This window comes from Thrips palmi, unplaced genomic scaffold (genome assembly GCF_012932325.1).
Source record: "Thrips palmi isolate BJ-2018 unplaced genomic scaffold, TpBJ-2018v1 HiC_scaffold_4, whole genome shotgun sequence".
Taxonomy (NCBI): Eukaryota; Metazoa; Arthropoda; class Insecta; order Thysanoptera; family Thripidae; genus Thrips; species Thrips palmi.
In genome coordinates, this window is record NW_023144631.1 from 9,271,358 (window position 1) to 9,287,151 (window position 15,794).

The window sequence follows — 15,794 nt, forward strand, 5'->3', positions numbered from 1 at the left end:
CGCTGCCAAACTGGCAGGACGGTGTGCACCCCGGTGTGCACGGTGTGCAGTGAGGAGGGCAAGCGGCGCAGCGTTGTCGGTCGCGGTGCCGACGACGCGGTGCCCGACCGGGCGACGACGGGGCGGGGGCCGCGACCTGCACGTCGGCGACCGGGCTGAAGGGCGCCGACGGCGCCGCGCTCACTCTCCAGCTCTGTCTCTCTCGCACCCGACGGGACGGCCCGCGAGTGCGACAGAGACGGAAAGCGCCGCTGCTGGCCGATCCATTTCATTCACTCCACTGCGCTGCCCTGCGCCGCCCCGCCAGGCCTTTAGTGGCCCCGGTCACGTGGGGTATAGGTCTTGGAGCGAAACAGACGGACAGTTGCCAAACTCTTTTTCTTTGAAAGGTTTGCGCGATAGTCGGATCCAGGCCCCGGCGGCCATTTTAACGTGTTTTAGCGCGCGCCTCGGAGGCCCTGGGGCCCCAGGGACGGCGCTGCCGAACGGCAGGGGGGACCGGCAGCGTGACAGATTGTTTAACGTGCCCAAGGAGTTAAGAGGGGAGGGAGACGAGAGCGAGAAAGAGAGGAAAAAATGACAAAAGAAGACGAATTGTGTAACCTGGTACGGTGGCGGCGCGGTCCGGCGCTGCTGCGTATAATTACGTCTGGGACGGAAGAAAATCGGAGCGGAGCGTCGAGACTGCTCCCCCTCTCTCTCGCACCGCGGCCCGCATGCCCGCCCTAAACTCGTCCGGACAGTCCGTCCGGCCGTTCGGTGTACCTCCCCGTCCCGCCCCGCCCCGCCGCAGCGCAGCGGCACATAAATATATAAAAGCGGAGAAAGTGTTCGGATGAGCAGCCCGCCAAGCTCTGCGCTCTGCCAGGCTCCGGCCGGCCCGGCCAGTGGGCCAGGCAGGCCGGTCCGCCCGCCGGGCTGCTGAATTAAAGAGCGGCCATGAAAGCGGCGCTGCGTGCCGTCGCGCGTGTGTGGCCCACGCGGGGGCGGGGCGGGGCTATGCACGGTCCGCCCTGTCAACCCTCATCCGGACCGCGCGTGGAGCCTCGCGCCGGCTTCTTGGCACGGGGCTTATCGCTGCGCCTACACCGCAAGAAACGCCGAACGCTGCTTTTGGGAGGCACTCTGCAAATGCTGAAAGCAGACATGCATGGAAAATGTTGCGCAGAGTGTTGATGCTGGTCTTCAAGGTCAAAAGTAGGGTCAGGGTGGGGGAAAACTGGACAGAGGAAGAACTGAACAGCCCATACTTTACTTCAACTGCCATATTCACAGGCTCAACAACTATCTCTTGTAATGAACCGCTGATGCCACGGAACAACTCTTGATGATTGTTGTGCCTGTGCATACGGCATTTGAAGTTAAATATGGGGTGTTCAGTTCTTCCCCCGTCCAGTTCTTCCCCGCCCTGGCCCTAGTGTTTCATGACATTTGACGGACTCTTTTCCACAGAATAAAATCATCAGCATGAAGTTGGCTCGCGGAGTCAGTTCCAGGCGGAGAGGGTTAGTGGTGGCTGGCGCCCCCCAGTGCTGCGGCGCTGCGGCTCGGGGAAGTCATTGGCTTCCTTCCGGACGTGGCCGGACTCTTGGCCGGAGTCATTCCAGGCTTGGCTGAAGCCGGCTTTAGCTGGACAATCTTTCCTGCAACGTCCAGTGGACGTCCACGCCTGATTCCCACCCTCCGCTCCGCGCTCCGCTCCGTGTGTGCTGTGTTCTCGTCGGACGGCCGGGCGGCGTCTGGTCTCGTTCTGGTTGACCTTCTCCTTCTGGAGAAAGGAGCCGGCACTTATGTGCCGCCCCGCCCCGCCCGGCCCCGCCGCACCCCAGGGCCCAGACGGCCGGCCACCCCACCGCCATTTAGCAGTGTGTGGCCGGCGAATTTCACGGCGCGCGTGTGCGACGGACGGGACCTGGCCGCCCCGCTCCTGGCGGACGGCCGAGACGCCCGGGACGGCCTCGGGGACTTGCCAGTGGAGTGGGGGGAGGAAGCAATTTGCCGAGTTATCGGTCGGGACGTGATACAAGAAGGGGGCCTCTTTGGCGTGCTCGGCGGCGCGGGCCTGGGCGTGGTCCCCGCGGGGGGCGCAACAGTGGGACAAAACGGCTGAATTCAGATCGTATCATCAGGCGCACTCTCGTGACGCGGGTGTCTGACGACGCGTCACACGCCCGCCGTTGTGCGGGTATCGCCACGTTTCTTTCGTGGGACCACCTAGCCAGCTCCTTGCACAGCCAGTTTTCCAAACGCACGGAAAGCGGGTCCTGCTGCCGCGGGCCATCCCGGCCGGCCCCAGCAAGCGGGGAGACTGCTAGCCACTCCACTCCGTGCGGTGTAGCGTTTCTCCCCGCCGGGCCACGCCACGCCGGGCCACGGGGCGCCTTGCGTCACTCCGCCACGCCTCCCCGCCAGCGCGCTAGCGGAGCTCCACGCGCCGTGAATGAGATTAGAAAGAGATAGCGGACTTTTTCCCCAGGCGTAACGGACGAGAAGATGGCACGCCTCTCCTTGGGGGGAAAAGAGAGGGGGGCAGTTGCCCTGAGCGACTCGGAGATCAAGTGGGGCACCAACACGTGACTTCCCTCTGCGGCCCAAAATGCATAAATCCTCCGAGTCGACTCAAACCGACCAAGAAGAGTCCGTCTGTCTGATCATCCGTCGGACTGTCTGGGAGGAGCCTCCAGCCGGGCCTCGGCCAGGCCTTGGCCCCGAGCCCTCCCTCCGCGCAGACAATGCCGCGTGGACTTAATCAGCACCGTGAGGCCGTAAGGCGGACAAAGGGACAGGTAGGGCTGCCGGACAGGCGCAGACTGACAGACAGACGCAGATAGATGCCCCCCGCTGAGCTGTCCACGGTTCCTCGGAAGGCGGTGACGTCACTCCTAAGTATGCAGAATTCAACGCAGGACGAGTTCACAAAGTACCTGCCTGGGTCGCTAGACCGCGATGCGAACAGGCGGCATGAGGGAGGCTGGAAAAGGCAAAAACGGACCGACGCGAAACTCCCACACCTTTTCCTACCTTCGGTCTGGCCGGCCCTCCCCAACTCAGTGGGCGATTAATCAGTCCTAACGACAAACGCTGCATTCACAGCTAATCAACTCGCCCCACAATGGGGGGGCCATTCATCATCAGACACCCCGCCCCACCGGAGCATCCTCGACTTCTATTCGAACCTCTTTCTCCCCCCCATCCCATCTCCCTCCCTCTACCTGAGTCCCTCTTCCCTCGCTCTCTCCCTCAAATCCACTTCCAGCACGGAACAGAGATCCACCCTGAAAATACTAGGAGAAACGTCATATGCTCAAGCTTGAACCACTTGTTAAATGTATTGAACTGTTCTAAACAAAGGAGTAAAATATAAAAATAATCTTTTCAAAACAAATCCAGAATCCATCTTATTTATTTAAAAATTGTACTACGGCTGTAGTAAATAGACAAATACAAAACACAAGACGTAACTTAATTCGTCTAGATATCAAATAATAGTGAAACCTTTCTTTTACAAACCGTGGAAAGACGTATCAGGAAAAGGCAACATAACGATCAGTACAACAAAAAACACAGGAAAATGGATCTCTTCACAATCCCAGTAAATGCTAAGTAGTGATTCTTAAATATTTAAAAAAAAAACATTACTTTCCATTTCTTGTTCTTATTTATACTTTATATTCCACAACACATCAATTTAATATGTTTGATACAAAAAGCCATAGAAAACTGAACAACATTCGTTTTCCTCGGTACAGATCATTCTGAGAGTATTTTATTTTCTCGATTGTTTGCCATCAAGCCTCCCAGCGAAGGGGCCCCAACAACCCTTCGATTGTCTGAAAGACTCGACTGCTGCTTTGTGACAACACACTCTGAACAAATCAGCAGAAGTGAGCACCATTTCCTACCCGACAGAGAGTCTTATGAAACCTACGTCGTTTCAAGATCAAGTGCTTACGCTCCTTGGCATTCTTCATGAGTTTGAAGATGTTCTTTTAGGCTTCGACTATTAACATATCTCTTCGCACAAACGGTGCACTTCAAAGACCTCTCCCCAGTATGGGAGCGAAGATGAGATCTGAGACCTGAGCCGTCCAAAAACTTCTTATTGCAAACAGTGCACTCAAACAGCTTTTCTCCTTTATGCATTTTAAGATGGGTTGTTAGGTGAGCTCTTTGGGTAAACTTCTTAGAGCAGATTGAGCACTCATAGGGCTTCTCCCCAGTATGAGTTCGAATGTGTGTTTTTAAATCAGATGATTGAGAACATCTTTTATTGCAAAATGTACACTTGTAAGGTTTTTCCCCTGTGTGACTTCGAAGATGTATATCCAGGAACCTTTTTAAACGAAACTTCTTACTGCAAAAGGTGCAATCATAGGGCTTTTCATTTGTATGAATTCGTTGATGAGTTTTGAGGTCTGTACATTGCCTGAACTTCTTGTTGCATACTGAGCACTCATATGGCTTCTCCCCAGTATGCGTCCTAAAGTGAATTTTCAGAGAAAATTTGAGTCTAAATGTCTTTTTGCAAACTGTGCACTCATGACTCTTCTCACCAGTGTGTGTACTGACATGGATCTTAAGACCAGAACTAGTCCTAAATTTTTTGTCGCAATCTGTACACTCGAAAGGCTTCTCTCCTCGATGCGTTTTAATAGTATGTTGCCGTAGCTTTGTTTCGGTGAAAAATTTCATGTCGCAGTTAGAGCAGTCGAACATTATCTTGCCTGTATGATATTTTTTGAAGTGACTTCGTAGATTTGGTTTCTGTCTAAACGTTTTACTGCATACCGAGCACTCAAAGGGCTTCTCTCCAGTGTGCAATCTGGAGTGAACTCTCAGAGAGACACTATGACTGAATGTCTTGTCACAAACTGTGCATTTGTAAGGCCTCTCCCCTGTGTGCGTTCGAAGGTGGATATTGAGATAGTCCCTTCTTATAAACTTCTGATTACACACTGAGCACTCGAAGGGTTTTTCACCAGTGTGGGTTCGTGAGTGAGCATCCAAGTATGTTTTACCGACAAATTTCTTGTTGCAAACTGTGCATTCGTGACGCCCCTCTGGTTTCTGTCCAGTATGGATTCTAAGATGTTTCTTAAGATCATATGCTCTATAAAACTTTAAATCACACAATGTGCACTCAAAAGGTTTGTTCCCTGTATGAATTTGAAGATGAGACTGCAAAGACGAACGAAGCAAAAACTTCTTGTTGCAAACTGTGCACTCAAAACTTTTCTCTTCTGTATGGATTCGTAAATGAACTGAAAGATCCCCTCTTAATTTAAATGTTTTATGGCAAACACCGCACTCGAAAGGCCTCTCGCCAGTATGTGCTCTGAGATAATGAGTTTCAACATAATTTTTGTCCGCAAACTTCTTGTGACAAACAGAGCATTCGAAAGACTTTTCACTGGCATGCTGCTTTTTAACGTGCTCTTTGAGCCTCGGCCCGTCTGCAAACTTTCTGTTACAAACTGTGCACTCGAAATTCATCACAGGGGTCTCACCTGTGTGAGCACGAAGATGATTCCTGAGCGTTCCGCCTCTGGTAAACCTTTTCAGACAAATTGGGCACTCAAACGGCTTCTCTCCGGTGTGAGTCCTAATATGAGTCTGTAGATTACAATGTTGGTAATATTTCTTATTGCAAATTGGGCACTGATAGGGCCTTTCCCCTGAGTGGGTTCGAAGGTGAATTTTGACATAGCTTTCAACTTTAAACGTTTTACAGCAAATTGGACATTGGGAGGCATTTTCAGCTGATATGTGGGTTTGAAGATGTTCCATTAGCTTCGTCTCCTCCGAAAACGTCCTTCTACATTCTGTGCACTTGTACTGCCCCCCTGACTCAGTTGTACTCTCATCGCATTCTCTCTTGTCTTCGCCCAGGTCCGTGACACCCATTACACAATCAATCTGGAAACACAAAAAATATTTAAGTTATGGTTCGGGATTGTCAAGGCAGAAACTGCTCACGTGCGGGCACAACACAGACATTCCGAACCTCTTGCAAGGACGTCCGTTGAGGAGCGAGGGACCACAGCGCGGCTTGCGGCGGAATCCTGAAACAAACACAATGAAGCATTGAATGAGAACCCAGCGGGACACAATGACGCCATCCGCGTGGTTTGGGGTACCAGGGCGCGGCACCGCAAGTCCGCACCGCGCAGTGGGCGCGGAGAGGGCGTGAGGGCTTGGCGGAGGAGGCGCCGGCGGGTCAGGCCGGCTCGGCTCGGCGCCCCGACTAGTCGCGACTCCCCCGCGGGGCCGCGGGTCGGGGCGTGACATGCAGAGAGTCAGCTCGTCTTGGCGCTGCCGGTGGCGCTGCCGGTGGCGCTGCCGGTGGCGCCGTGCCGCCAGCGCGGTGTGGCAGCAGTGCGGTGATTGATGAAGCCTGTCAGCCCCGCCGTGCCGCCGCGCCGCCGCGCCGCCATGCATCATTCATTCAATCCACGGATCCAAAACTAACACAGGCGGGAACAGCCGCGCGGGGTGCCTTTCTTGCCCGCCGCCGCGCCGCCGCGGTGACGATACGAACTTCAAGAGTCGTCACCCCGCTACCCGTTAGCGCTCAGCGCGCGCAGCCCGCGCAGCGCGGGGCGGATCGCATCGACCTTCGACGCCCCGGCGTGGCACGGCGCGGCACGGCGCGGCGCAGCGCGGCAGCCTTCTAAGGTCCTGACGTTTCCGATACTGCATTCCTTCCTTGCTCCATCACGCCCCGATGCGAGCGCCCGGGACGAACCCCAAGTCGGAAACACTCGCAAAAAAATCCCCCCTCCTCGCCGTCGTCGCGGAGGGCCGGCGCGTGATTCCCAGGCCCGCTTTTGTTGCGGAATAATCATTTTTCCGACACTGCCCGGCGAGGCTGACGGACGGAGGGCGACAGATGGATAAATTGCGACGGGCGACACGTTGTCACGCCATCCCCTTTTAATTCCAAGGATGCCGGGGCTCAACTACATCCTGCCGGCTGATTCCGCCGACGGCGGCCCGTCTCTCTCGCGCTCGCGGCCCGGCCCAAGGAGGTGCGAGAGAGACAGAGAGACTGGCGTGGGTGCGGGCCGCTCGCGTGCCGCAGTCTGGCCGTCTCATCCCCACACCTGCGCCAGCGGCACCGCCCCGGCAGCGCCCAGGCACCGCGCTGATGACAAGGTGCCAGGCACTGCGGGGCGGCCGGGGGCGGCCGGGGGCGGCCGGGGGCGGCGGCGTGGCAGCCAACCAACACCCTCGCAGCCAACTCGCCTGCCCCGGCCCCTCCGCCACCTGCTCAGCAACTTCTCTCATCCTCCGCACACGCGGCGGCTCGGCCGGCGAGGGGGGTGTTGTACATCACGCCGGGAGCACAATGTCTCAATAACAAGTTATAATGAGGGACCGCGAGCCGATCGAGTTTATCTCTCTCTGCCTCTCTCTCTCTCTCTCGGAAGGAAAAGACGGTTGCAGTGCCCCCCCCCCCTTTCGGTCTCACCTGCGCGCGCAGCATGACCTGAAAATAAGCCGCACGCTGGGCGAACACTCGCTGCCTTCTCAATCGAATTTGTTGTTTATTTCCACGCGAGAAACTCCGGACGCCGTGTCTGAGGCTCGCTGCCACGCTGCTAGCTGCAAACTCGATTCGTCAAGAGCCGCGCCGCGCCGTGGCGCCATGCCAAACTTTACAACGTTTCAAAAGGAATTGAAAAGTTGTCGCGTCGCAGAGCGAGGCAGAGCGAGGCAGAGCGAGGCAGAGCGAAGCGCTGCGGGGCGCGGCGGGGGTTTGCATAACCGCAGACAATGAGTGACTCGCGCTTTAGCATGAGAAATGGGATTATTCTTGAGTTTCCGCTTTCCGAGTACACTTGCCGTCTTTGTCCTTCTCGCCCCTTTCGCCATTCGCGCTACAAGTTTCTGACGCGCGCCGTGTTTAGCCGACACGGCACAGCCGGCCAGGCGTCGCGCGCGCCGTGCGCCGCTCTCCGTCTCTCTCGCACTGGCGGGCGGTCCCGTTCGAGAGCAGCAGGGGCACAGCGGTTCGACGAGCAAGTCGAGCTCAAGCGGCGGGTAGGCAACGCGCCGCACATCGGCGCGTGCCGGGTTCGTCCTCCGCTGCGCGCCGTAGAGCGCGACAGGGTCAGCCTCGAGCGCGTCCGCCGCACTCGGCGCGTCGTTGCTACGCGCCCTCAGGCTCGGCCCTGGCCGGCCTGCCGGCCGCAGCGCCGCCGCCAAGCTCCAAGTCTGCCGACCGCCACCGCAGTCTCGGGGAACCTCGTCGCGGTCCTCGCCCCGCTGGCCACCAAGTAGTCCCCAATTCCGGCGCGCCGGCCGCCTCGCGCGTCGCCCGCTCCCCGCGGCCGGCACAAGTTTCCCGCGGGAACACCGCCGCCGCCGCCGAGAGTCACTCTGTCTCTCTCGCACCAACGCGGGACGCCGCACGAGTGCGAGGGAGACGGAGCGACGCAAGCGACTCTGCTGGGCGACGGGCGTGGAGGCAAGGAGGTGGCTGAGAGGAGCTGTGCGCGGCTGGCGTGGCTCGGCTCGGGGTTCGAGGGGCGAGGAGTTTTGTGGCGACGTTCGGGGAAAGGGGAGGGGGGCGGTGTGGTCGAGGGTGGAGTTAAAGGTCTGGCAGGCGTTGGCGCCGGCCGCACGCCGGATATGAAGCCCGAGCCGCCGCACCGCGCCGCACCGCGCCGCACGCTGAGCCGAGTCTCAGACGGGCTGATGCCGCCCGCCTGCCTGCCCGCCCGGATGGATCCGCCGGGCCGTGCCGTGCCTTGTGCAGGCACCCAGGCTGCGCCCCTCAATTTCTGGCAAGTTGGTTTCGTCTGTTCTGCACCGCGCGGCAAAGCTAGCAGCGATACTGAGATTTTCCACCTGCCTCGGTTTAGCTCTCTCTCAGTGGGACGTCTCACCGCGCCAAATCGTTCGAGTTGTCCAGAATCTCCAGAACTTTTTTTTTCCGGTGTGGGCGGCGTCCACGCGGAGGGCGAAGCGGGAAAGGTCGCGGGCGGGCAGGGCGGCACACTACAGGGCAGCGTGACACTGTGAGCGCGCGGCAAAGGGAAAAAAGGTCGTGATTGGGGGAGGGGGGATAAGGGGGGAAGGGGGGGCTGCAGAGTCCGGGTCGGAATAACGAGGGGTATTGTGGGCCGCCCACCGCAATGGGATTATCAAGTTTGCAAAATGGATGTTTTGTGCGCGCCGCCGCCGCTCCGCCCGTCGCTGCTGGATGGTGGTTGCGCAGCCGGACGACGCCGAGACGTGCCGAGCGACCAAACATCTTCGCCGCCGCTCGCGCCACTCCACCTGCTCGTGCCGAAAAGGCGCGCAGAGGCCGCCTGGCCGCCCTGCCGACGGGGGATGCTCAGAGGGGGAGGGGGGGAGGGGGCTCACATAAGTGAATTGGGCTGCTGCAGTTCGGTCCGTGCGGCATGCACGGCTCTGGGGAGCGAGTCATTAAAGTAGTTAATGAGCGGCGCACACTGTGTAGTCGTTGCCAGCCCACCCCGCCACGTACCGCCCCGCCCCGCCCCGCCCCGCCGCGTAATTTCATTTTGTGTCCAACAAGCCGGTGGGAATGCCCACCTACTCAACGCTGCCCGGCTGTAAAACTGCGACCGGTCGCGACAGAAAAAAAAGCCGGAACCGGACCAAGACGGACAGGGAAGCAGAGTAACCCCCCCCCCCCCCTCACACACACACACACACACACAGAGTCGCCCACTCGAACGGGAAAAGTTTGAGCGTCGTGTGTGTGTGTGCCTCGCGCGCGCTGGTGGGCGTCGATCTAACTTTATGAAGTTTAAGCGCAAAGCACACCGAGTGAAGTAGGTAAACACGCACGGCGGGCAGGCTCTGTGTCTTGCGCGGCGCGGTGGCCCGGCGGGGCGGGGCGGGGCGGGGCGCCACTCGACGCGAGTCGCTAAAAAATGAACCGGTTTTGGCGGCAGCGAGGTGCGCCCTGCCCGGCCCTGCCGGCATCCCAAAAATGCCTTTAGGACGACGGCGCCGCGACGCAGCGCGCGCATTTTCATCCTCATACTCCGACGAGCGCGGGAAAAAATTTAAATTGTTGGCTTGCTCCTTTGAAAATAAAGGGGAGCTCGGCAGCCCGCTCCGTCCCGCCTCTGTACTGCAGCAGCACAGCGCGATCCGAGCGGACACGCGGAAAACGGGAAAGCACGCCTTAATCATTTCCCGACGAAACAAGTATGAAAATGTGGTCTGACCGAGCGCGAAATGAAATGGAGGAAGGCGGCCCGCCCGAGCTGCAGGACAGCGCTTCCGCCGATCGGCCTCTCTCTCGCACTGCCGGGGCGCGCCGTGGAGGAGCGAGGGAGACAGCGCGACGTCGGCGTCGCGGCCGTGGCGCCATGGGTGCAGCGAGGCGGCCGCTGGGCCGCTGGCTCGGCCGCGCTGGCTCGGCCGCGCTGGCTCGCCCGATGGCCGGCCAGTCCGATAATTGCGCGCCCAGCCCTGAAATAAGGCTCTCTAAAATTCAATAAAGGTAAGTTTGATCCCGAGAAGCCGGCCCGGGGCGGCCAGGGGGAGGGGGGCTGGCCGGGCGTCCGTGTGTTGACCCGCGCGGACGATGCATGGGGGCCACCGAGTCCTGCTCCTCATACCCGCAGCTCGTCTGCAGCCCCCCCCTCCTTCCGCACCTCTAATCCTACACCATTCACGTCCTGCCCCCTCCTCCTCCTCCTTCTTCAGCGATATCGGATTCCTCTCGGCCCGGCCGTTCCGCGACCGCCGGCCCCGCACGCGTCATCCGCTTGACCGTGCTTTTAATTTATCATCATTTGGTTGGCTGCACTGTTGGGGCGGGCGGCGCTCGGCCCGTGTTTTGGAGCATCGACATGATGGCGTTCGGTGTGCCCGCCCCGGAAACAAGACGCCACAGAGAGAGAGAGAGAGAGAGAGAGAGAGAGAGAGAGAGAGAGAGAGACGCGCAAAAGGCAGCCTGCCTGTCTCTCGGGCCGCACGACGGAGGCTGCCGAGCCTGAAAGCTGCGCCGCGCTGCCGGGGACGGAGGTGGCATCCTTCATAAAGAACTGTGTTATTACGGTGATACCGCGGCGCGGAGGGCTTCCGTCGGTTTTACGGCGTTTTCCCTCCAACACGCGGCTCGAGGAAGGCCTACCGCGAGAAAGCCTCCTCCCCGCACGGCCCGGCTGTGCGTTCCGGTTCCCGCTTCGAACCTCTGACGGCGTCCTCGCGACCGCAACCCGCACCGCGTTTCACTTACGCTCGGGGGTACAAAAATTGTATTTCCAGTAGCAAGGACCCCCCACTCTTTCCCCCCGCAAGCGGAACCGTTGTGGCTTTGCGAGCCAAACAACGTAGGTCAGTCGTTGGCCTGTGGGGTGGGGGGAAGGGAGGGAAACGATACAGCGAGTAAACAGTATTTACTGGCCGCCAAGTGGCTATCCCTTAGCCATCGCCGCGAAACGCCAAATCCGCCCCACCGCAAAATAACTGCGGCTCGGCAGGGCAGGACGGGGCGGCGCAGGGCTCGCCCAGCAACAGCTGATTAGCCGCGCCCTTTGCAACTCGGCCGCCCTCCACCCCGCCTCGCCCCGCCGCCCTTTGCGTTCGGTTCCATTGGCGGTTTTCGCCGCTGGCAGCGGTCTACGACATCGGGCGCTATTTTACAGTGGCGCACGCCCTGCCGACTCCACGTCAACGTTGACACATTCATACGTCCTTGCTCGAGCAGCACAAAACTGAGACATCAAATTCCCACGCGTTGACCTAGAGAAGCCTTTTTTCTCTCTCTGCCCTTGAACGGCCCAAACCGTCGAGCAGTGCGCAGCCACGGCCGGCCGGTCGGCGGCCACGCCGCTGCCACGCCACTGCTCGCTGGCTGCGGGCGTCGCATGCGGCGCAGCTTTACATATAAATGTGAGGCCAGCGTATCGCCCGTTGAATATCTAACATGTCGCCGTGACGAAATGGAACGGAAAGGAACCAGATCGCTCTCTATCTAGTAGTACACACCGCGCCCCTTTGCATAATTATTTAAGACACATTATTTTTTTCTTCCGTCTCTCTCTCTCTCTCTCTCTTTCTTTCTATTTCTCTCTCTCTCTCGCTTTGAAGGGTGGGTTTGATGAGGGCAAAACCAGGGCCGGGTTTTTCCACGCAGCACCTGCACCTTTCCGAGCCAATTTATTTCCGAGCTAATTCATTCATTTCGAAGGTGGAGCCGCGATGAGGAAGCAGACTTGTGTCTCAAAAAGGAGCGAAAACGGAGGAGGAGGAAGAAGAAGAAAGGGATTTTGTACGCCGAAACATAAACGAAACCCAAAGCGAGTTCGTCTCAGCGCGACGACGGTCTCTGGCCGGCCGCCCTTATAATCAGCAGCAGGCTCATTCTGAGACGCGCCCTTCTCTGTCGCACCCGCACGACGCGCGCCGCGAGTGCGACAGAGACAGAGAGACACACAGCGCGACGAAAGCACCGCGCCGCCTGCGCCGCCGAGGAAGAAGAAGTAATTACGGTGAGAAAGTCGAAAAGAACACGACCTCTCGACGACCGCTCCGCGCCTTGCGCGAATTTCGCGGCGCTTCCATTTGATGCCGCGTAATCAAGAGCGGGAAGGGGTGGCGTGCCGTGCCACGCCGTGCCGCCGTGCCGCCGGGCGGGGCAGGCCGCCGCGATGGCTACCCGAAACCACTTATCCGAGCTTTTATTCTTTCCCCCAATTGTCTGGCAGTGCCTGCCTGCTCCTCCCGCCGTCCAAAGGGCGCAGCAAAGCGTCGTGCTGCGCCACGCCGTGCCACGCCGTGCCAAGCCGCGGCGACGCCGAATGGCTTCCCTTAACGTAATGAATATTAATTGCGCGGCGATTGTCATGGAAAGTCCGCGGCCAGACTCGTTACAGGCTGTTACATCGCGGAGGGTCGCGGCGCGCGGCCCACCGCGGCCAAACCACTTGCCGGGCACTGCCGGGTGCGTGGCCGACCGGCGCCGCGAAAGCGTGTTCAAGGAGACTCCCTCGGTGTGTCACCAAGTGTGCGTTCAAGTGTTCCACGTCGACAAGGCCCTGCTATCCGTTCACGCCGTTCGGGAAGAGGACAGTCGTGGTGCCGCATGGCGTCAGTGCCGTGCCGACGCCTCAGCGCGTCGGCCGGTGAAAAGGCTTTGGAAAGGTTTCCTCCAGGAGGCGCCGCACAAAGGCCTTCAGGCCATGCACAGAGCCCGCCGTGCTGCGGCGCCGCCGGACCGGGGCTCGCTAAAGGGGCCGGGGAAAACGCCCAAAGACAGTGTACACGCGGAAACGACGTCTCCTGCTGGATCCTGGAGGACACTTCCCAGCCAGCCCTCGTGGAGCGAGAGTCCTACCTACGCGCCGCCGGCGACAGGGGGCGGGGGCGATCGGTCACGAAAGGGCATTTCTCGAAAAGGGTTCAAGGGGCAGCGCCAGCCCTCTTCCCTCCTTATGGATATTTTTACGAGGGCCCGGCCTGGCCTGCCCTGCCGGCCGGTTGCCTTTTACATGCCTTTTTATACTTTTCTATTCAAACGCCACGGCACGCACGCGGAGGTGGTCAAATTGATCTGGCCGGGGGCCTGCACACACACACACACACACACACGCACACAGGGACATTGTGGCCCTCGCAATCTAGCCCCGTCCGCCCTTATTGGCTCCCCCTCCCCTTTTTCTCCTCCCCGATTGACACGCGTGCCTCCCCAGATTGGCGAATTAGTCGCTGGCGTCGTTGTGATAAACAAGGAGGCAACTCAAACAAGGGAGGCTGCCTGCTGCCTCAAAGGCAAACCACCGTCTACGGGCTCGCTCCGAACAGCGTGGCTGCGTCTCTCTCGCACCCTCAACAGGAAGCCCTGGAAGTGCGAGAGAGGCGCCGGTCGGATCCAGCGCGCTGCTGCTGGTGACTGGACTCAGGTGAAAGCAGGCGATGGTTATCTCGTTGGCGACGCGGCGCCACCGAACTTCCCTTCCAGGCAGGCACTGCCAGGCAGCCCTGGGTCCCGGTAGTCCCTCGGGGGGTCGCTCCGCTCCGGCCTCACGCGTTCTGTTGGATTTCCGGGCTACGGCGTGGCGGGGCATGTGTGTCAAAGTCACAGAGGAATTGGCAAATGGTTTGTCTTGCGCAGTTCGGCTAATGTGTCGTGCGAGGCGCCAGGGGCGCCAGGGGCGCCTCGGTACACCGTTAAGCGAGACGATATTCAAAAAGACACAAACCTGTCGCTTTGCGGTCGGGACTCAGGCTAGGGACTCGGAATCTGAAACAAGACAAAAGATAAAATTTTAGGGTTAATTTTGACATGAACTCGGGTCGATGACTTTGTGACAAATTCTTCCAGGCCAGCAACGACACACGAAAAATAAAACAAAGCTGATATTGTGATTTTTTGCGAAAGCAGAAGGCACTTTGATTCAAATCTTGTTTTCTTCCAGCCCGTGCTGCGGGAGCCAGGACGCGTGCAATCTGTGTAAACAGATTATCACCCCCTCCCCTTTCCTGCAGGCTTTCCCAACGACTCCTCCCAGCCCTTCCCCTGTCCATTGCAAAACGTCACAGCATACCCCGCTCTGGACACAAAGTGCACCGTGATTTCCAATATGAGCACGCCATCGCAACAGAGACGGAAATGGAAAAAATACAGCAGCGATGGCAGGACAAGAGCGAGCTCCTCGAGCATGTCTTTCCGCTGAAGACGCATCACGCTGCATGAACCAGGTTTCAAGCCAGCGAGCAGAAAAAGCCTGGAGCATCGGACGTAGTTTCATTTCACTTTCGGTCCACCCGATTAAAGCGTAATAACATCAAACGAAGCGCGTACGCCGTTGCGACAGCAGCGCCCTACCCCTATTTTCAATCATTTTTACGCCATTTTTTCCCCCACAGGGCCGGCGAAAATCGCTGAGCGCACGAATAATCGGCGGTTATTGCAGTGAGGGCGAAACCGGGCGATGCAGGGCGATGGCCGGCCGGGCTGTGTTTGGTGCCGCCGCAATACTTATAGACAAAGGCCGCTCTATGGCGGGTGTGGTGGCATGCGGCGCCGTGTGTGTGTTGGTAGCACTGGTGCTGTCCTCTGCGAACACCCGCGCCGCGTACGATTACCTTATTGAATAGGGCCGCTGGCCCGTCAGGCCCTGCGCTGCGTGGGGCGTGCGTGGGGCGTGCGTGGGGCGTGCGTGGGGCGTGCGTGGGGCGTGCTGCGCGGCGGGCCCCGGGACGGGGATCGACAGTAGGGTGAATCCCCGGAACGCGCAGCGCACGGGGACTGTGTGATTAGTGTGTGCATGGGGGTGGGGCCGTCGAATCATAATCAGAGCGCACGGGGACAAAGGGGGGCCCGGAGGGGGTGGGGAGGGGAGGGGCTGGTTGCCGCAGCTGTGGAATGCGAGCTGCGAGCCCCAAAGTTTGTAATGCATATTCATTCCACATGAATTGAGTTGTGAGCAGCACGGATGGCGGGGCCTGGCGGGGCCTGGCGGTGTCTGTGTGTGCTCACTTCGCCGCGGTGCGCTGCGACGGCGCAGCGACGTAAGTGGCGCAGAGGCAGGGGCTAGTGATTGGCCAGGCAGGGCCGAGGCCGATGGCGGATGCTGGTGGAAACACTATTTCCGTGGTGTGCATAAGGGACTCCAATAACCACACTCCTGAGTGAAAAATTGGGTTTGTCTTTAACTTATGCCTCGTGTAGGCAATTGGACAGGCAAAATGATTAACAAAGCAAGTCCCGTACTCTGTAAAAGGGCCAAGACAATGGCAGGACGGTTTGACTACTTGCATTTAGCGGCTGCCCAGGCACACACACGGACACCATTCGCGGC

General features: G+C 58.9%; 1 protein-coding gene across 2 annotated transcripts in view; it reads right to left on the bottom strand.

Annotated features, from left to right (window-relative positions):
- Positions 1 to 3,372: 3,372 nt before the first annotated feature.
- The window catches only part of LOC117649582 (gastrula zinc finger protein XlCGF57.1-like), a 53,601-nt gene continuing 41,179 nt past the window's right edge, over positions 3,373 to 15,794 (bottom strand). The window contains exons 2-4 of one of the 2 annotated variants that reach the window (XM_034392469.1): positions 14,193 to 14,233; positions 6,005 to 6,062; positions 3,373 to 5,916 (exon numbers count right to left, since the gene is read on the bottom strand). In XM_034392469.1, coding sequence (XP_034248360.1) covers positions 3,949 to 5,904 — 1,956 coding nt within the window. In that variant the 5' untranslated portion in view covers positions 5,905 to 5,916; positions 6,005 to 6,062; positions 14,193 to 14,233 and the 3' untranslated portion in view covers positions 3,373 to 3,948. Of the gene's footprint in view, positions 5,917 to 5,995; positions 6,063 to 14,192; positions 14,234 to 15,794 lie in introns of both variants that reach the window. The other variant, XM_034392470.1, reaches the window with a different exon arrangement.